Source organism: Cervus canadensis, chromosome 19 (assembly GCF_019320065.1).
Source record: "Cervus canadensis isolate Bull #8, Minnesota chromosome 19, ASM1932006v1, whole genome shotgun sequence".
Lineage (NCBI taxonomy): Eukaryota > Metazoa > Chordata > Mammalia > Artiodactyla > Cervidae > Cervus > Cervus canadensis.
In genome coordinates this window covers 2,056,778-2,079,360 of record NC_057404.1, presented here as the reverse complement: position 1 = coordinate 2,079,360, position 22,583 = coordinate 2,056,778, and the positions used below count along the sequence as shown (strand labels likewise).

At 33.9% G+C, this 22,583-nt stretch overlaps 1 protein-coding gene across 2 annotated transcripts in view; it reads right to left on the bottom strand.

Moving 5' to 3' along the window:
- Window positions 1–221: 221 nt before the first annotated feature.
- GABRG1 (gamma-aminobutyric acid type A receptor subunit gamma1) overlaps window positions 222–22,583 on the bottom strand; it is a 99,256-nt gene continuing 76,894 nt past the window's right edge. Inside the window, exons 6-9 of one of the 2 annotated variants that reach the window (XM_043438850.1) lie at window positions 20,743–20,880; window positions 20,468–20,620; window positions 16,131–16,342; window positions 222–6,275 (exon numbers count right to left, since the gene is read on the bottom strand). In XM_043438850.1, coding sequence (XP_043294785.1) covers window positions 6,006–6,275; window positions 16,131–16,342; window positions 20,468–20,620; window positions 20,743–20,880 — 773 coding nt within the window. In that variant the 3' untranslated portion in view covers window positions 222–6,005. The remainder of the gene's footprint in view (window positions 6,276–16,130; window positions 16,343–20,467; window positions 20,621–20,742; window positions 20,881–22,583) is intronic. The other variant, XM_043438849.1, reaches the window with a different exon arrangement.

Here is a 22,583-nt window from a genome sequence, read left to right as displayed (position 1 = left end):
CCTAACCTTTTAGTTCATTTAGCTTAATTCATTTTCAGATCTCTGTGTCAAAGAGAAACTCTTAAATTTATTTCCTTAATTGGAAAAAAATGTGAAATAACATTATCAGAAATTAACTGCTATGCTAAAATCATGATTACATATTCAGAACCAAAAAAGTGACCTATCTGTAAGAAAAGTACAAAACAGACACAATCTAAGAGAATGTAACTTTTTATTTCATAAGTTACTGCATTTATTTGCACTCAGAATCATTAAAGGAAAGAAGACAGATAAACTGAGATACTTTTGCCACACACTCACAGGATGCTCCCCAAAATGACGGGTCAGAAGCTGACAACAGAAGCCATTGCAATCACAAGCCATAAAATTTTATTATACAAAGTGACTACAAATGGACACAAATAAACTGTTATCACAGTAGTTTATCAAGATCCAAACCATTTGTATTTAGATCATCTATATCTTCAAAGTCTTTTAATTAGTAACTCTTTTCAGCTTAACTGCATTATAGCTATCACAGGCTAATCTGAACTATTCACACAGATTCAAAGGTACCAGATACATTCCATTGTCCAACAATAATTTACGTTGAGACAAATATTTCAGAAATTGTTTGAGAATCAGAAATCAACTTCCTGCATTTGTCTGGTCACTCAGCAGCCTATTTCTGTTCACACTTCTCCCTTCCACTCTTTGTCCAAATATAGTATTTTTCCTTAGTTAGAAAGAAAGAAGAGAAAGTTACTTGAAGAGAAAGCCCTTTTCAGTGAGGGAACAGATTTTTACAAAATAATAACAATCTGGACAGACTGTATTTCAGGAGATTATTCTTTTTTGTCATCCCTAATGTGGGAAAACCTTAGATCAGTAGGGAAAATAAGCATTTGATTAAAATGTTACAAGTAACAACAAGATCATAATACATCCGAAATTTCCTTGTAATGTTCTAGTGGTTTACACGCCTTACCTACTATGCAATGCAGGACGCCCTTTCTTACACACAGCATGTCACTTAGTTAATATTGTCTGTTAATCACAGCTTTTTCTTTGCCATTTTTCCTTTTATTTCAGGATCTATCTTTCCCCCTACTCCACTGAACTTCTATTCCCAGCATACTGACCTTCATTCTCTCTCCTTCCATGTATTATAGTAGAAGCTTCCTAACTGGTTTTTCTTATTCTAAACATCACACACACCAGTAGGATGAAACTTTTGTGATATGAATAATGACGCTTCTGTATTCACGTAACGTCATACACTCTTCAAGAATTGGTATCACCCAGTTCAGTTCAGTAGCTCAGTCATGTCCGACTCTGCAACCCCATAGACTGCAGCACGCCAGGCTTGAAGCACCCAGCCCTCTGAAATTTGTATTCTTGCCTATCATGGGGCTAGATCTATCTATCTAGCCTCATCTTTGCTTGTTCCTATATGAATTTTAACCTTCAGTTAAAATGAACTTTTATTTGTACCCAAATGAAAGCAAACTTTTATTTGATTCTGTTTCTTTTTTCAAGCTGTTTACTCAACTGGAAAACGTGTTCTCTATTAACCTCACCTATTGACATATTGAATTCTCAAACTCCCATTTCTAAGCACATATTCTCCAAGAAACTTTCTCAGTTATCTTCCCTCTCTTAAATTGTATAACTAATCTTCTGATTATATGATAATTTTCCTATGGAAAGTTCATTTTTACATTCCCTCTTGTACCGCCTTACCTTATACATAGGAAGTGCTGCATAAATATTTGAATTGTTAGGTTATTTTCAAAATGCAAACACAAGGAAAACAGACCTGACCTTACATTGACTAGAGCAATGTGGTCAGTAGTGTCTGGAAATTCCTTAGAAAATTTTGTTAGAAGGTTGGGAATGGCTTCCATGACTTTACTATGCTTTGTTAAGGGCTCTCCAACAGCAAAAACCATGGTGACCAATAGAAACAATAGCAAGTAAGTCTGGACTTTGTTTGGTGTGACAAAGGGAGTTACATAAATTTGACGATGTAAAGAAAAATAGCTTGGTCAGAAATTATTTTCAAAATGCTATTCTTGGGACAAATGCTAAATCACTGTCTATGGAACCACTTCACTTAAACTCCGGCACTAAGATCAATGAATTATTGTAATTGCAAATGTGGTATCTTGCTGAATTTTTCAAGAGTGAAAATAGGCACTGGTATAAAACTTTGGGGACGTCCCAGGTGGCTCAGTGGTAAAGAATCTGCCTGCCTATGCAGGAGACACAGGGGGCACAGCTACGGTCCCTGAATCAGACAGATCCCCTGGAGGAAGAAATGACAACCTGCTCCAGTGTTCTTGCCTGAGAAACCCCATGGACAGAGGAGCCTGGTGGGCTCAAGGTGATGGAGTCATAAAGAGTCAGATGTGACTGAATGACTGAGCAACAAAAAAATAAACTGATGATTTTATACATGTGTTTATTTATTTATTATGCATTTATTCAATTATTGGTAATAAATTTAAATTTTAAACTCAAACATATCATTTCATCTAAATCTCTTGCATAATCAAAGTACAAGATGCCTTTCTTCACAACACACTTGACTTGAAACACAGTTTCACATCTTACAGTTATGGGCCCTTGATTGGGAGCTCTGTCAATCACTATTTTTGATGCCGAATCCTGGGAAAGGATGTAGCTCTCAATATGGGTCTTGCTATTAAGCTGAAATATAAGATATCTTATGATTAAATTTAATATCAGAATATGGGAACTCACTAAAGGGGGAGAAAAACCCTGGGGGTTGTTTCTATATTTACCCACATTTATTGTGAAAAGTGAAATGTTAGTCGCTCAGTCGTGTCCGACTCTTTGACCCCATCGACCATAGGCTACCAGTTTCCTACATCCATGGAATACTCCAGGCAAGAACACTGAAGTGGGTTCAGTATATTTCAGTATACTGAAATACTGAAGCTGTCCCCTTCTCCAGGGGATCTTCCCAACCCCTGCCTGCAATGGTGAATGAACCTGAGTCTACCTCATTGCAGGCAGATTCTTTACCATCTAAGCCACCAGGGAAGCCCATATTTATTGTACTTTAACCTAAAGTTAATAAGCTTTAAAAACTCCTTAATGAAATCTATATTTTTAAAATATAATGTATCCAATGAATTGTCTAATTTCTAATTACATTAACACCTTCTATTTAGTTAGATTTACTCTTGAATTATGCCCTTTCCCTACAGAATTCTCAGACAATCTAAGTTTTTCTCTTTTTTTCAGAAATGACTTGACATTTTAGGAATTTTATTTCAATTGAGTCTATCTATGCAATTCAAAATAGATAAAATATTTTCATGCAATCATAAATCTAAGAGAATAAAATCATACCAGTCACAATTTTCCTTTTCAATACTTCTGGATCCTGGTAACATATTTAGAGGATAGCACTGTTAATTAACACTTCTCCAAATTATTTTAAGTCCCTCTGGTCCAATTATCCTTTCTATATCTATTTTTTTTTCTTGTGGTGTATGTTATTCAGTGTATATTTAAATAGTCAGAAAACACAAGTGCTAGTGAGTCCAATAAAATCAAGATGTAACTCACCTGGAGAAAAAGGAGGAATTTTTTTTTTTAAGAATTCTTTCCTAAAATAATAAAACTAATACTTGAAAGAAGAGAGAAACAGGGATTAGACTGCATTTCCTTTTACAGTAAGATCTACTTGATTTCTTGTAAAAAGTAATCTAATTGCATCTTCTTTTCATTCTCATTTTTAGAAAGAATAAAATTTGTACACACGTCCCTTTCTGATTTGCATATTTAAATAGAACTGCTCAGTATACCACTGGATTTGAAAACAAATCACATGTCTTGATGGTATATACAGTGAATGTACATAGAAAACCATCTGTCACATTTTTATCTAATTTTTATCATCATATTTTATTTCCATTTATTCACAATGTGAAAATTGTGAACAGTAAAGCCAAGTTAATGGAACACAGTGAGAAAAGCAAAGTTGTTCATGTTAATTTTTAAGAATTTTGAAGTATGGTCATGCTCAGATAGACTTGAAAGAATACCAGAATTAAAACTGCCCCCATGATAATGAGCAGACTAGAGTTTAAAACATGGAAATATCCATAATACATTTTAGTGAAATGATTTATTCTTCATTGGTACTTCATTTTTCGTTTATCTTTAAATGAATGTTTACCTTAAGAATATCTCAATATGCAAGGTTATAAAAATGAAAGCATGAGCACTTTGTAAGTGAATATATACATGGCCAAAGTTTAATTTGGCTCTCCATTCAAAAAAAGCAGTGTCGGTGGATATTTGGGCAATATCACTTAATTCATGGTTACTTTTCCCCAAGATTTATAAGCAAAGTGAAAAAATTCAGATGTAGGCTGTTGATACAAAATGAAATATACGAGACTAAAATAACCCCTATATATCCTAAAAGCCCAAGAATAACAATGCCAGAGCATATTCATGTATTCACTAACCACATGGTGTCACATGCACAAGCGGTAGCTTCCTCCACACACCTGAGATGGGTCAGATCTTAAAACTCTGTCCTGACAGTTGCTGTTGACAATGGAAACAATGTTTAAAGGCTACCCTCAAGATCACCCTGGTGATTTTCCAAATGATTAGGTGATGGTGAATGAACAGGGAGTTCTTATAAATAATTGATATGCTAAACTAGTTATAGGAATACAATAATTAAAGCCTGAGTTTAACTTGCCTCTTAACAAAACAGACATTTGGAAACTATTAATCAACAGGCGCTAAACTATAGTAAGATTATTTTTGTTCCTGTCTCTCAGAATTGAGAGTGTTCCATACACTCATTTTCATTAGAGGTACCTCTAACAGAATTTCACCTTTAATATAGTTTCTGTGCCTGCTCACGTTTTCTGAAAAACAGAATGTCATTACAATTTATAACAAACTCGTAAAGCTGACCAAGCTGAAATTTAGGAACTGGAAAAGACAATATACAACACAGGCCCGAAACTGTGTTTCCAGAATATCACTGGTCTGAAAAATGTTAATAGTATGTACCTAAGACAATATCCTCAAATTGAATTTCAAATCAATTTGCTGGATAATATTCTTTAGCCACATGAGTAAATACAAGCCCTGTTCCTCAATGTTTGTTGTTGTTGTTAATTTAAGGAATATAATACTTTTGCAGAAGATTAAGAAAAAGTCATTTAATTTCAAGGTTGGTAGATCTAAACATTTCAGTATTAATCTCTTTGTTCTTCATAAATGCTATAAGACAGAGAATAAAATGGTTAAATGTAATATTTTTCATTTCTTTTCACCTTGTATTTAAGTGTCTTTGATAGTTTCCATCCTAGTTTGCAAGCCACCAAACCTAAATATTTCATCAGGAAATGAACTAGATTAAAGGTAAGCTAAAAACTGGCCTTTCTTCTTTAAAATATAAAAATTTAAAAATTAATTTATTTGGAGGTGTAAAGCTTCTTAGAAATCGACCCAATGAAATCATGGTTTAATGTTTTCAACTAGTTCTATCCTAAACAAAGCATAAAAATAAAAAGCAAAAAAAAAAAAACCAAATTAACAATATTTTCTAGGCAAAAAAAGATTACATAGTATTAGGCATTAGATTAGGCCACCATTACAAATGATTGGCTAAATTTAAATAAAATTTGTAATAAATTATTCCATCTTTAAAATATGAATCACAGAACTCATAAATTCAAACTCCTAATAGGATATATGTAAAAATAAAGAAAATTAAAGTACAAATACACAATACTATTTTAATAGGCTGAATTTTGCAATAATTTGTTTTATATAAAGTACATTAATCTGAAAGCTGCTACTTTATTTACCTATGAAAGCCATAAAATAGGTAAAATAAATATTCACATTTAAACCATTGGTTTCTTTGCATTTTGAATTCAAACTTCATGCTATTGAAGGACAGTAGATTATATTGGATTTAGCCAGACTTCTTTTTCATTTTTCCTAGTAAGTAGAATTTATAAGTAAAGATAGCCAACCCAATAAACCAGATTGAACAGGGCAAAAGCTGTTGGGAAAAATATTCGAGAATAGGAATCAATTTTGGCAATGCGTATGTGTATCCTCCCTTCCCTCCACGATCCTGTTCTGCAGTCTTCAAAGCAACAGAAGAAGCTGGCACAATCTTTGCCCTCCAAACACTGGTAGCCATAATCATCTTCTCCTTGCGGCAGAGAAAGGCTATTCATTGGAATCAGAGTAGATCCAGGATGGAGTCCAGAGGACATCTGAGTAAGATAATAAATGAGTGTTGAGAAAAAAATAGCATAAAAAAGATCAATTTGTCCCTTCAAGGCAAACTATAAGAGTGATATGCAGTAAAAAATAATCTTATTTTTCAAAAATCAAATATCCAATCCTAACATCTTTTTTAGACTATAACTTACTTTGTAGCATATAAAAATATTATTTTATATTCCAAAGATTTTGAAGGAAAAAGACACTAAAAATGAAATATACTTTTTATATGTTTAAAAAGATGATCTACTAAATTATTGTTGACCATGAATCTAATTCTAAAATGAGGATAAACTATATTTTTCTATAATATTTACAGTAAAATATTTACAATACTATAAACGTCTGTTGGTTTGCTATAGCTATATTCTGTACTGTATTTTAGTCATAATGAGAACAAATAATAAAGATTGACAAGTTGGTATTAATTTTCTTATCACTTAATATTTAAATAGCATATGTTCCAATGTTAATTAGAGTGAAAGTGGTTAAAATACAAGATTGTTAGTATCTGATTTTGATAAAGCAGAACATTTTGAGAAGGTGTAAATGAATAAAAAATATTTGAGGTCTGGAGTTGTGGATAAGCACAAAGCATTGTGTCTGGGAGAAAGAATGTGCAGGGGTTAAAAACTTGGAAGCTTGTTAAAAAAGTTAAAAAGCTTGGAAACAACTGATATTCAAAATTTTGCTCATTCTAACCAAAATTTGTCTCATTCCAATCCTCCCCATGGCTGGGGAAGAATTACATTAATGAATGCTTAATAAATGGCAATAAAATGGCAAGTAAATTATGAATGAAAATTGCTGTCTTTAGTAACCCTTATTTTTCCAGACATCCACGTATTTCAGGGGTTATTCTAGATATGAATCTCACAATATAGTATAATCAGTGGTTTTATTTTGTAAACACTGAATACAATACCAAGATTATAACAACTGTTTTATCCTGATTTTAAATTCTAATGAAAATGTTTATAAAAATTTTTCATCCTAAATTCTGAAATAAATCTCAAGTCTATGAAAATTAAACACTGTATGAGAAAGATTTAGAAAATTAAGCACAAAAATGAGAATTTAAAAACATTTGGACCTATATTCAAACAGACTTTATTTCTAAAATAAACATAGAATCTGAACCACTAAATATTAAACATTCAGTAGATCAAAAAGCAAATAATCACATTTAGTGATGTTTTAAAAAGATAAATCCATCACACAAGTTATACTATCCATATTAGAAACAAATTGTGCAACACAAAGATCAACAATGCCCTAAAAACAAATAAATTTGTGACTGAACTTGTGCACATGTATCATGAAAAACAGAGGCAATATATTATTATATCTTAATGATGATCTTCTGAGATTGTCACTTGGGGGTACTTGACTAGACTCCTACATTTTAGTGGAGCACTAACTTATGTACAAAAATGAGACAAATTGGTATTAATTTTCTTATCACTTGATACTTAAATAGCATATGTTTCAATATTAATCAGAGTGAAAGCGATTAAAATATGATTGTTCGTATGCAATTTCAAGGCTATAAGACATAAAATATATTCCCTTTATCACTCATAACTGCCATAAATGGAGGCAGTGTGTTTGTTGGAAGATATCAATTTTGCATGAGAAGGATGATCACACATTAAAGTGCACAAAAATGGAGGAAAACTGCAAATGCTTCACTTAAAATATGAACCAACCCCTGGTGGCCAAAACCATGGAGAACACCTATTGCAGTGACACTTTGGATTGATGGTTTTCTGGTTTCCTGCTATCTCCCTGAAAATGCCACTAATCATAAATGGAAACTATACTTCATTGAATGATGTACGTGACTTGAAGTGAATTTTGTATGTGCTGAGAAAAATAGCTAAAGAGTTGATACAGTATCAGTAAAATAAAATATTTGTGACATACAGAAATTTGTAATCTGGAACCATTGAAATGTTAATTGGAAAAATATAAACATTATAAACTTTATTTATCTGAAGTACAACTGCATAGCCTACCTTATACTTTCTCAAATAAAGATCCTGATGTCCCCCCAAAATAACAAACATTGAGAAAATAAAATAGATCTGTTTAAATAATATAAAGAAAACAACAGTTGAATACAATTTTCTTTTACTTCAAATGATGTAGTTTTGAGAATATACCATTTTTTGTCATTTCAAAAAAATCACTAAGAATATAGCTGAACTTAACATTTTGAGAAATCAATCCCATTCTATTAAAGATACATATGTATCTGGTTATACTAGATACTTTATTACTTATAGATTAATCATATAGTTAATATACAAAATATATTTTAAGCACCAAGGCCAATACTTAACTATTTAGATCATATACTACCATTAACAATATTAAGTATTAGTAATTAGCTGACATTGCAGACATTATTAGGTCATGTTATTGATATTATGAAATACTGACTAGTATCACTATTATTAACTTTTCATCAAAAAGTTATACATGAGAATAATTAGTTAATTATCAGTCAAAATTTCAAATATTACAAAACTATATTAGTGTTAAAATAGACATGAGGTAGATTTTCGTCACTCTGAGTTGTCAATCTTGGTACTTCAAGAATATAGAAGTTAATGGAAATAATTATCAGAGGAAAGTAAAAAACAGAAAGCTAAAAAAACAAACAAATAAACCTAATTCTGAGGGTTGGGACCAAGGCTGCCAAGCAGGGAATTGTATTTTCACTTGTACATTTATACATGGTTTGATTTGTCCATTTGTTTCAACCATACACAAGTAAGCTTCTTACTGTATTTCAGATTTCACCAATATCAAATAATCATTCCTGGAAGCTTTGCCAAATACCATTATAGGAAAGAAAGTTTATAATTCGTGAAACTGTACTGATACAACTTTTCCTTATTTTTGTGCTCTAAAAGGTAGAAGGTTGCTTATTCACAGATATGATATGTATTAGCTGAAGAATGGGCTGTGGGTTGGATACTGTGTCCAAAACAAATACACACACACAAAAATACCTTTCACACTTTATTTTCACTTTTATATTCTAGTTCCATCCTCAGTAATCTATTACATCTTGAACTTTGGCAATAGTCTTTATCTCCTTGCTTCTTTTGTAATTCAAAAGCATTCCATGCTACTTGTAACTGTCTTTTGAAAATATAGAAACAAATATTCCATCTTCCTTGAAAACATTCATAGCTTATCAGTGCTGACAAGGCAAAATCTAAATTTCTTAACATTGTGCTGGAGACTTCAACATCTTGCAAGAAATTACTTTTCTATCTTCAACTTGGTTTAATTTCTTTCCTAAGATCCCTATTTTTAAACCAGCACTGTCCAGGAGAAGTCTCTATATGTGGCTACTAAGCACTTGAAATGTGACCACTGCTACTAAGATATAAATTTAAAAATTTTGGTTGATTTTAGTTAGTTTAAATCAACCTAGCTTGTGGTTATTGTATTAGACAAACAGCTTGAGTACTACACTAGTCTACTTTTTATTATTATATGTAAACCTCAACCTGGATTACGTGGTTCCTTCTCTCAAATGTTCTTGCTAATTCGTTTTCCTGAAAACTGCAATTTATTCTTCAGAGAACGACTTCAACGATGTCATGCTTTCCTTGTAGCTTTCTCTATCAAATGTCCACTCGGGAGAACTAGCTTACGTACCCTTTGAGTGAATTACTGACAGAGAATGAGAGGAGCCCGCCCACCGCGCCTCGCTCACGATGCTCGGGCCCCTTCTCAACACCACGTGCGTGTTAGTGCCTCACAAACTGTGTGACCTAGGGCCTCAGGGGTCCTCCTGGGCATGAGACAGGCCACTCGGTGCGGACTCTGGGGGGGCTACTTCTGTTTCAGTGAGAACCTCTTCAAATATTCTTAACTTACATCTGTCTTAGAAAACATTTTGCTGCTGAAAAGGTATTGGAAGCCAGTCACCTAACTTCCACTTCTTTACAGTGTCTTTGATGACTTTTGATTTTTACATTGGACTGTTATTTGTACGTATTTCTTATCTTCTGTTTATACTTCTAATTCATTTTCCCACGACTAGATTGAAAGATCCCTGAAAGCAGAGAGCACATTCTGTCATTATTCTCTTCATAGAGAATAATTCATTGCCCATTGCTTCATTGCCCACTCTTAGTCACTCAGTCATGTCCAACTCCATGGACTGTAGCCCACAAGGCTTCTCTGTCCATGGAATTCTCCAGGCAAGAATACTAAGGTGGGTAACCAACCATTCCCTTCTCCAGAGGATCTTCCTGACCTAGGGGTCTAACTCGGGTTTCCCACACAGCAGGGAGATTCTTATTCAGAGCCTCTAGGGAAACTCATCTTGTTCATTGTTGGTGGAATAAACTTCAAACATTTAACATTTCCACCACTGAGAGATTGCAAATAAGAAAGTTCCATCCTCAAATGGGTATACCAGGCTCCTAAAATAGGTATAAAATAGTTTTCTGATATTTTTATCATCAAGGGGCTGAATATTTGAGTTTTAAAATGAATGACTCTTTATTTGGATTGCTTATCACTATTGCTTTTCTGAGATCTTTACTTATTTCATAGGAGATCTTGATTCTATAATTCAATATATTTAGCATACTAGATTTAACTGAAAATAGATATTGATACAAACACACCTGAATCATATTTTCAATGACTAGAAATAAAAACCTAGTAAAATAAATTCAGTTCAGATGCTCAGTCATGTGTGATTCTTTGTGACTCCAGGGACTGCAGCATGCCAGGCTTCCCTGTCCGTCACCAGCTCCTAGACCTTGCTCAAACTCATGTTCATAAAATCAGTGATGCCATCCAACCATCTCATCCTCTGTTGTCCCCTTCTCCTCCTGCCTCCAATCTTTTCCAGCATCACGTTCTTTTCCAATCAGTCAGTTCTTCGCATCAGGTGGCCAAATATTGGAGCTTCAACTTCAGCATCAGTCCTTCCAAAGAATATTCAGGACTGATTTCCTCTAGGATTAACAGGTTGGATCTCTTTTCAGTCCAAGGGACTCTCAAGAGTCTTCAACACAACAGTTACAAAGCATCAATTCTCTGGCGCTTAGCTTTCTTTATAGTCCAACTCTCACATCCATACATGACTACTGGAAAAATCATAGCATTGACTAGACAGACCTTTGTCAGCAAAGTAATGTATCTGCTTTTAATATGCTGTCTAGGTTCATCATAGCTTTTCTTCCAATGAGCAAGCGTCTTTTAATTTCACGGCTGCAGTCACCATCTGCAGTGATTATTGAGCCCCCAAAGGTAAAGTCTCTCACTGTTTGCATTGTTTCCCCATCTATTTGCCATGGAGTGATGAGACTGGATGCCATGATCTTAATTTTTTGAATGTTGATTTTAAGCCAGCTTTTTCACTCTCCTCTTTCACCAAAAGGCTCTTTAGTTTCTCTTTACTTTCTGACATAAGGATGGTATCATTGGCCTATCTGAGGTTATTGATATTTCTTCAGCAATCTTGATTCCAGCTTGTGTTTCATCCAGCCCAGCATTTTGCATGATGTATTCCACATATAAGTTAAATAAACAGGGTGACAATATACAACCTTGATGTACTCCTTTTCTGACTTGGAACCAGTCTGTGGTTCCATGTCCAGTTCTAACTGTTGTTTCTTGACCTGCATACAGATTTCTCAGGAGGCAGTTCAGGTGGTCTCATATTCCCATCTCTTTAAGAATTTTCCAGTTTGTTGTGATGCACACAGTCAAAGGCTTTGGCATAGTCAATAAAGCAGAAGTAGATGTTTCTCTGGAACTCTTGATTTTTCGAAGACCCAGTGGATGTTGGCAATTTGATCTCTGGTTCCTTTGCCTTTTCTCAATCCAGCTTGAACATCTGGAAGTTGGGTTCACGTACTGTTGAAGCCTGGCTTGAAAAATTTTGAGCATTAGTTTGCTAGCAAGTGAGATGAGTGCAATCATGCAGTAGTTTGAACATTCTTTGGCATTGCCCTTCCTGGGATTGGAATGAAAACTGACCTTTACCAGTCTTGGGGCCACTGCTGAATTTTCCAAATTTGCTGGCGTATTGAGTGCAGCACTTTCACAGCATCGTCTTTTAGGATTTGAAACAGGTCAACTGGAATTCTGTCACCTCCACTAGCTTTGTTCATAGTGATTCTTCCTAAAGCCCATTTGACTTCACATTCCAGGATGTCTGGCTCTAGGTGAGTTATCACATAATTGTGGTTATCTGGGTCTTGAAGATCTTTTTTTGTATAATTCTTCTGTGTATTCTTGTCACCTCTTATTAATTTCTTCTGCTGCTAGGTACATGCCATTTCTCTCCTTTATTGAGCCCATCTTAGGATGAAATGCTCCCTTGGTATCTCTAAGTTTCTTAAAGAGATCTCTAGTCTTTCCCATTCTATTGTTTTCCTCTATTTCTTTGCATTGATCATTGAGAAAGGCTTTCTTATCTCTCCTTGCTATTTTCTGGAACTCTTCATTCAAATGGGTATATCTTTCCCTTTCTCCTTTGCCTTTAGCATCTCTTCTTTTCTCAACTATGGTAATAAAGGCCAAGTCAAAATGGCACTGACATTCACAATAAAAGATAAAGAAGAAAGAAATAAAGAAATACGGACATTAGAAAATGACAGAAGGAAGAAAGGAAGGATGAAAAGATAGAAGGAAGGGGCAATGAAGTAAGAGAAAAAGAGAGGAGGTCCATTATATAATATCACATGGAGAATAATGTAGAAAGCATTTTTATTAACTTATATTTTTCTTAGAGGGGTCACTGAAGCTAAAAATCTGTTGTGTTCAAGTATCATCTCTTTCTCCTGGAGGAGGGCATGGCAACCCACTCTAGTATTCTTGCCTAAAGAATCCGTGGACAGAGGAGCCTGAACGGCTACAGTCCATAGGGTTGCAAAGAGTCAGACACCACTGAAGCAACCTAGTGTGTATGCATGCATCCTCTCTGCCTAAGTAAAACCAACTGAACTTTCCAGGGATTCTCAGCTAAGCAGTCAAAGAGATCTCAAGAATGGCCTTGAGTATCACTTAAAAATAGACACGCGGACCTTTCAATGACTCCAGGCAAGATCTTTGGTCCTGGGCCATCGCCATAAGTAATCTGGTGAAGGAAAGGGAATGCTTGGCTTTAAACTAGGCACAATCTGGGGCCATAAAATAAAGTAGAGTCATGGCAGAGCAGAGACACAGAGAATAAGAGGGGAAGGTAAAGTCACAAACTATCAAAACAGCGGTAAAGGCAACGTGCTGCAAGATTTCTGGGTCTAGGCTTGCATTTGATTCTCCTGGCTGGAACAGAGGAAAACACGGATTCCGCAAAGCCCTGAAATAGAACATTTCGAGACAACAGCAAACAGAGCTATCTATTCTTCATAGAAGGGTGTTCTGATCCACCTGATTAGCGAGCCCATATGGCTGAACACTGAGCGAGGCAGGGAGTCGGCTCTGATTAGTGATCCAGTTTTTCACTCAAAGTGTCATCTAGTATTGAAAGAGCTGATGAAGCATGTAACTGAATAGAAAGAAGATACTATAGAATTTTATTTTAGATGGCTCTAAATATTTTTCTTCTCTAGGTAGTCAATTACGTGTTTAACTTTTTGATATTTATAATTTAGTGCTTTCAATCACTCATCTATTTTTTATTCCTTAATTTTTCAGCTTTAGTATTTTGCTTCTACGGATTGCTGATATATTGTAAATAGTCAACATATAGACAATTTTTTTCTTAAATAACTATTCTAGAACAATACCTAGAACCTGGTGTCCTTAATAAATATTAGATGAATGAACAATTACATGAACGTCATAATTTGAAAGCTTGCACTCCAGTGTTTCAGCTTCCTGAGTGAGGTATCGGTAATGTGGTCGAAAGCACATGACCTGGAGTCAAACTGATTATCTGTGGTCCTACAGTAGCCTTAGACAATATTAGTATCTATATCACATATTCTTAGAATGAAATTCTAGAATCCATGTGAGACTGTACACGGTTAGCCTATAATGTCTTAGACAATATTAGTATCTATATCACATATTCTTAGAATGAAATTCTAGAATCCATGTGAGACTGTACAAGGTTAGCCTATAATGTCAATTATTTTTATTTTAAATATTTTCATTCACAATGTTCAGAAATAAAATTGTCAAGGTAGTAATTGAGCACAGCTGTGGATGAGTAAATGATGAAATGGAAAATCCAGAGAGGATGCTTGGCTTGGATTAAAGGTAGAAAGTAGAAAACCCCTGTTTTTCTTTACTTAAAAAAATAGCAAATGAGTATTAAACTTGAAATCATTGCTTCCTGATGCTTTGTCCATTCAGAGACCATAGTAAGTCTTATTAATAAACTAAAACTACATCAACTTGAGAGAACCACAGGCTAATTCTACCACGTAAGTTCTGAAACATGTACCACCAACAATGTGTTTTCTTCCTAGGAATATTGTGGGAATCTGGAAGCAAATACATAAGGCTTTGGTCCTTGGAGTACAACATAAAAGGTAAAATATAATTTTAAAGTATGGCAAAATTATATAAACAAATTGATGAAAAATGAGGGACAGGAGAAAAAAACATTATATCCTAGAACTTACAAATTTAGCACATAACCTGAAAAATCCCATGCTTCATTATGCATCTGCTATGGTAGGTTTGGGCTTCCCAGGTGTTGCTAGTGGTAAAGAACCCACGTATCAATGCATGAGACACAAGAGACTCGGGTTCAATCCCTGGGTCAGGAAGATACCCTGGAGGAAGATCCCCACTCCAGTATTCTTGCCTGGAGAATCCTACAGACAGAGGAGCCTGGCTGGCTACAGTCCATAGGGCTGCAAAGAGGCAGACACCACTGAAGTGATTTAGCACGCATGCGTGCACAGTAAGTTTACAAGCTTGCCACTCATGGATAACTGTTTTATATAGTTTTCAAGCATATTGTTATTATGGAACAAATCTGCTTGGAGAACATTTAGTGAAATTAGCAATGAAGTGTCTTATTTTTCAGAATCTTTTAAGAACAGACAACATAAAGGAAGGGTTACAAGCTTGACCTCTGGCACCAAAAAAGACCTGGGTTTGAGTCTTGGATTCTTCACTTTCTAAGGCTGTCCTTGTGCAAAGTATTTATTAGGTGTCTGTGAGCATAAATGAAATCATGCATGTAAAATAGAGGAGTTCCTGGCACACTCAGTAAAAGTGTTACTTTAAGGTTGTTATAATGCCATTACAAAAAGAAACAATAGTTAGTCAGCCAATACTTAAGCATTTTAGAGTCAGTAGAATTAATTCTAATTTACCAACTTGATGTTTTATAAGCTAAGGTAGACATATGCTTAGGAAGGGGGAGTAAGAGAGTACAACTGTACTTGTACAAAAGCCAAACAGATATCTTTTCCATGATATAGAAAGCTGCGTCTTTCAAACACGGTTGAATAGCGACATTAAAGAGGGATACTAATCTCTAAAAATTAGGTTTGTGGGACAACCATATTAGAAATTAAAATCCTTTCACAAAAATAGATTCAAAGAGAGAGCTTAAATGAGTTTTCTAGGGCAAAGAATTTACTACTTGTGGAAAACTTCACAGCATAGTAACCACTCGTTGCAGAGGTGATTCAAAAGTACTTTCTAGGGAAAAAATATAAGTGTACTTCTGCTAGTGGGAAATATTACATACTCAGTTTCATTTTAGTACTTTTTATCTTTTGTCAGGGTACCTCTAGCATCTATATCAGTCTAAGAAAATATAACATGAGAACTCAAAAGAGTATCTACAACAATAAGTTGTTGTTTATAGAGATAATTTTTTTTTTTTAACATACCGAGGTCTTGATTTTTGGCTTTTTTTCTCTAGCAGTCTTAACTTTTTTGTTGCTGGTAAAATAATGCAAGGTGCCATACTCCATCAAAGCTGCAAAAACAAAAATGAAACAGACAGAAACAAAGAGATCCATCGCAGTCACATAGGAAACCTTCGGTAAGGACTTCCTGGCAATTGTACTCAGAGTGGTCATAGTCAGCACTGTGGTGATGCCTGTGGAAGGACGAAGAAAAATAGATGATGAAAATGATCTTAGACCATTTTTAGTCTTCCACTTGATATGGCATGGAAGCAAAAGAATATGATTACTCATGATTTACAGGGGAAAAAGTCTGGTAACCATAGCTACATTGTGTTCAGTGCATTCTTTGCATGACTTTTAATCATGTAAATTCTCTGGACTGCAAGTAGGTAACCCCCCATACCTGTCCTTGCCTTCTTCCAGAATAATAGACTATCCAATTTTTAGCTGGCCTGTGCCTGCCTGGAAGTGCATTTATCTGCCAGCTTCCTTTAGCTATGTGTGGCCACAGGCTGAAATGTAGCCAAGAAGAATCAAGTCAAGGGTGTAAACAAGGACCAAAAGATGTCCTTAGACATTAGAGAGATAGGAAATGCCCTTCTTTTCCTCTTTCTCAATTGATTTCTGCTGGAATATGATGGCCAGACCATCAGAAGCCATGTTAGGCCTCTGTCTAATTTAATTTCCAGTGATCTAAGGTTTCCTGTCAGACACAGTTAAAATTAATCCAAACTGCCATAACTTTTTTATAACTTGTATTAAACCTATTTTTTAGTCTCAGTAAATACAGGCAAAATGATACCAAGTGACTATTTTAGAAAGACAAGAGTAAATCATATTTTGAAGAAGTCAACATATAAAATGAGGATGTCCCCCTGGACCCAAGCCCTGTATATGGATCTTTGAGGCTGTCTATTTCTCTTTATCCATGGCCTTCTTGTGGTTCTTGCCACTGCTCATTTTAGCCCCCCTTACAGACGCACATGCTCTCTCTCTCCTTATCCAAACTGCCTTAATTCTCATTCTTCATCTCATGAAATAGAGCACCATTAGGGGAATTGTTTTCTCTCCAAGAAGTCCTAAATATAACACCAGATGAATCTTAATTTGGCCAATTATTTACAGATTGGCAATATCTGGGCTGAAAATAATAGCACCCCTTTTGTATGATGAAGTTAATATCCAACTTTTCCCTTCATATCTACATTAAAACACACCTTAATAATAATTCCTTTCATATGCTCATCTTTTTATTTTTGTCATCACTTAGGATTGAAAAAAGTTAAGGATGATACAGTTATGACGGATTGGAAGTTATGGAGACAAGTTAAGTTCAAATTCTGACATTCCCACCTATTAACTCTGTGACCTTAGGGGGGATTTTCTTAACTCATCTGTGCCTCTCAACTAAAAAATTGACACAGAAATGTAATATATTTTGTTTAATATATTTATAAAAAATGTATTTATTTCATTTGGGTTTAAAGCAGATGTAAAATCTTTTTTCCCTTCTAATACTAGATTTTAAATCTATAATTTCACCCTCTAAGCAAGGCTTTAGCTGCATTTTACAAATATTTATATGCTAATTTCTTACTAAAATTCAGTTTGAAATGTTTTCTAATTTCCCTTTTGATTAATTTTTAACTCAGGGGTTATATAAAAGATCATTTTAAAAAATTCCAAATAAATGAGGCCATTATTAACCTATAAAATTTGTATTAATTTTTCATTTACTTTCATTTTGGTCAGAAAATATATTCTGGAAAATTTTAGTTTTTTGAATGTTGTTGATACCTTGATTAATATTTTGTATGCATTTGAACATGTTGTATATTCTGTAGTTAGGTACAATGTTTTATAAATATCAATCAGGTAAAATAGGTTGATAATTTCATTTAAATTTTATACATCTTAATTGATTTTTCCATGTAGTTATTCTGTAAATGTAAAAGATTTTCATTTTCATAGTATTAAAATGTCCAACTATTATTGTAGATTTTTATATTTCTCTCATTATTCCTGACAGTTTTTGCTTCAATTATTTTTAGCCCAAAATTATAATTAAAGTATTTTCATATAGTAAGCATGAAATAATCTCCGTGACTACCATTCTTCTCTCTTCCTTGCTTAGTGCACTATTTTTTGTAATTTATTAAATAATAACATTCCTGTGGTTAAAGGTAGATTTCCCAAGGTACCCCTTGTTTCCATTATTATGTCCCATTCCAAGTAGACTTGATTGCATTACCAATGATGAAATTAAATTTCACTTGACTAAAATACTATTACATATCTATTTCATGAAGTAAGGAAAAATATAGCAGAACTTAGCTTTTAGACATTTATCTATTTTATTTAGTATTTGTTATCACAGACTTTAGCTTAAAAATAATATGGTGGATTTCCTATTAAAACATATCTGAGTTCATGAAATTAAGAAAACATTTAGAATACCAGATATCCAACAGAGACTTCCTTAGGTCTCTGCCACCTCCTCAGAGAGGACTAGTCTGACTCCACAAGGTAACATAGCAAATAAGTATCCACCCACATACCTTGCCATTCTCTAGTCATTTACTTTGATTTTTCTTCATAGCCATTATTGCTCACTGACATTTTATTATGCTTTATACATATGTACATCACCTGTACACCCCGCTAAAACATAAATATTTCCTGTTTTAACATGAACATCATCACTTTACAACATATGTTCACTGTTAACACTGCAGCACCTAGAACACTAAAGCAGTTGAAAAACGTTTGTTAAAATGCAGTGTTAAATAAATGAGCTGAGGACATTGTCATTCAGGGACGGATATATGCGTGTATGCATATATAATTTTTAAAAAATCTTTGCTCCTCCAACTACACAGGAATCCCCATTTTAAGAGATATTTTCTAAGTAGACCTGACTATGGCTTATGTTTATAGTTGATATGGTAACATTAAAAAAATATGAATTCATGTAAAAATACAATTCCACAATTGTCTATTCTCTTTGACATTATGGCATAGGCTTTTGGCTTTGTAGAAACCTTAAGGTATAAAAAAATCCATCCAGATTATCTTTGGGAAAATACAAAAATGCTGTTTAAAAACAACATACAGTATTTATTATACTCAGTTTTGTTGCTTAGTTGCTAAGTCATGTCCCAACCCTTTGAGATCCTATGGACTATAGCACAATAGGATCCTCTGTCCATGGGATTTTCCAGACAAGAATACTCAGAGTAGCATACAGAAAGAACCTAAAGTAATTTATTTACCTTGGAACATAAAATAATTTGAAATATTTATAGAAACAACATTCAGATATGAATGCATTGTCCCCAGCTGTATCTATACCTCTCTTTAGACTCTCTGGGAGTTGCAGTTCCAAGTACAGAACTAGATACTTCCTGTTTTATCTTGCTAGTTTTGTGTGATTTGAATTTTATAATCTTTTTTACTATTTACTAAATGGAGTTATTTATTAGCTGCAATAGAACTACAGGAAAACCTCTTTATTTTTGAAAATAGAAACTGTCCCAACTTTTTTTTAATGTTTTTAAGACACAATTATCAGTAGTGAGATTCATGTACTATACTGATGTGGGGAAGTAATCAATCAATCAATAATTTATCTTTGTATATCAATACAAGAGTTTAGGTTATCATTTTCTTTTAAACAAATGTATAATAAGTAGACACATTTTCTTAGGCCTAATTACTGATTACACTGATTATTCCAACAGATTGCCAAAGAAAGAAAGGAGAAGTTTCTTTTATCAAGTATGAATTACAAATTACCCTTTCAATCAATGTTATTATACAGGCAACTCTCAAAAGTTCACAAAATAATAACACATTTTATAGATAACAGAAGCCCAGAAACTTCTTGTCCCTGTCCTTTGGAGCAGTTGACTATTCATTAGTACCATTGTAAGAGCAGGGAATTTCAAAGCCTTTTAAATACACGCTAGTCAATAAATACTGCCTATTAGTGATTCAGCTAAAAATAGTCTTGATGAAAAGTATTGATAATACTGACCACATTTAAGATGCACGGATTAGGTATGATTTTCATGCATTCATTCTTATTTAGCTTTTATGCTTCCCTTGACCTCTATTAAAAACATTTCTGAGATTTCCATCTCTTTACAATTCTATTTCCTACTTGTTTACATATATTCGCTTCAACATCACACTGCACTAGAGCATCTGTCCATTTCTGTCTGACTGTAGTTAGAGGAATATTTTTAGTACATTAAACTATAAACGTTTAGCACATTAGAAGTCGTACGACACTCTAGCGTAACATTACATCATACCCAACGAGGTTCTTGCAGGTACTGCATCTTTATTGATCCAAAAAGACACCCAAGAAAGTACAACAGTCAGAATGCACGGGATGTACGTCTGAATGGTGAAGTAGCCCATCCGTCTGCTCAGGTCAAAGAAAATCGTCATGATAATATAGTCCCCTGGAAGAAAAAAAAATATTTTGGCTATAAAATACAAATAAGTATAGGATTTCAAGCCATAGATTTAAATACAAATGCCACTTGATGCTAGCACTAGTCATTGATTTGTGTTCCTTTCTTACCAGAGATTGTGTGAGAGATTTCAGTTGTGTTCCGTAATCCTACAAATGCAAACTGATATAACCTCCAGTATTTAGGATCAGCCACTTCTACAGAAGGCTTTTTCCACTTATACTCAATTTCATTTTTAGGGTATCCATCTAGGTAAAAATTAAAATTAAAAATATATACATTAGCAGATCCAAATCTGTTATTGTTGCAACACCAACATTATCAAAAGACAAATGTTTGGAAATTCTTTCTCATTTTTATGGGTTAATATAGAAAAATACTGCATAAAATTGGTGACTATAGTATAAAGAATAATCCTAATGATTAAATAATGATAGTCCATGCTAATTACATTTAAAACAAGAAATAAAATCTTGCTAGCATCTAAAAAAAATCATGCATCCACTCCAATGTAGTGTTCCCCCTCTCATCCAGAGGTAACTACTGACCTGATTTATGTGATAATCCTCCCCTTATGATTTTGGTTATATATATTTTTGATAGGCAATTCTGAAAAATATAGTTTACGTTCTTTTTGAACTCTACTTGATTTTTGCCATGCTGGATGCATTATTTTACATCTTATTTCTTTTAATATAGTATTTATAATAATCATTCATGCTATTTTATGTAGCAGTAGTAAATCTGTTCTGTTGTAAAGATGTGCCAAAATTTATTCATCCATTTTACTGTGTCCACACTTGTAATCTCTCCTGTTGGCTATTACTAACACTGCAGTTTACAATATTATTGTACATGTCTCACAAAACACATATATGCAAAAGTCTCTCTGGTATAAATACTTAGACATGAAATAGCTGGGTTGTGGATTACATATACTTCCCACTTTATGAGATAGTGTCAATCTCTTTTCCATAGAGAATATATTAATCTCATCTTTCACCAGCCAGAGTTTGAAAATGCATGTTGATCCATGTTCTCATTAAAGTTTATGTGGACAGGCTTCTTTATTCTCACTGTAGAGTGTATTTTTTTTTTTTCCTGAATACGAATAAAATCTAAAACAAATTTCATGTGGTTATTAGATTTTTGAGTTTCTTTTTTGGATCATTGCTTATTCAATTGCCCATTATTTTACTGTCCCCCCCTCCCCCATCTTTTCTTGGTCTGAATTCTTATATATATTCTGGATACTAGACCTTTGTTAGTTATTTGTGTTGAAAACATCTACCTTCTCTGTGACTGTCTAGAATGTAAGTGCATTCTTTTAAAAAACACATGCTTTTATTTTTGCTACATATCCTAGAAATACACAAAGGTATTTTGGACCAAGTTAAGGAAATTTGGGAAAATCCATGTTCGGTGGGCTTGTGATTAAATCCTCTCAAGGAGTTAATTCACTCAGGTATGCTGATTTAGACCTTAGTCAAATAAGACAGTGAGCTAGTTACTTAACCACTCTAAATTTCATGATTTTGAGTCTTAAAATGGGAACTATAGTGACATCTTCTAACTATATTTATTGTGAAATATTAGATGGAGAAGGCTTAATTCTCTACTGGACTCATATAAAGTGTGTGAAAAAAAGATGGTTATAATTATTATGTTGATGTTAGTGACACCCAATTGCACTAACAGGGATAGAATATTCCCAGTAAAGACAATCAAAGCTAAAGAGATGCCACACCAAGGATTTAGGCATGATATCTAGAGGAGAATACGGTATATCTTCAAATATTTGTGCACCAGCTACTCCTTGAATGTTCCTATTAATCAAGTCTTTGTTGTTAATTGACTGTTTTATTCATTGAGAGGTCAATGCTAGAAAATCAAAGTAATGAGACATGAGATATGAATTAAAAAGGACATTTTAGTGAGATGAAAATTTTAA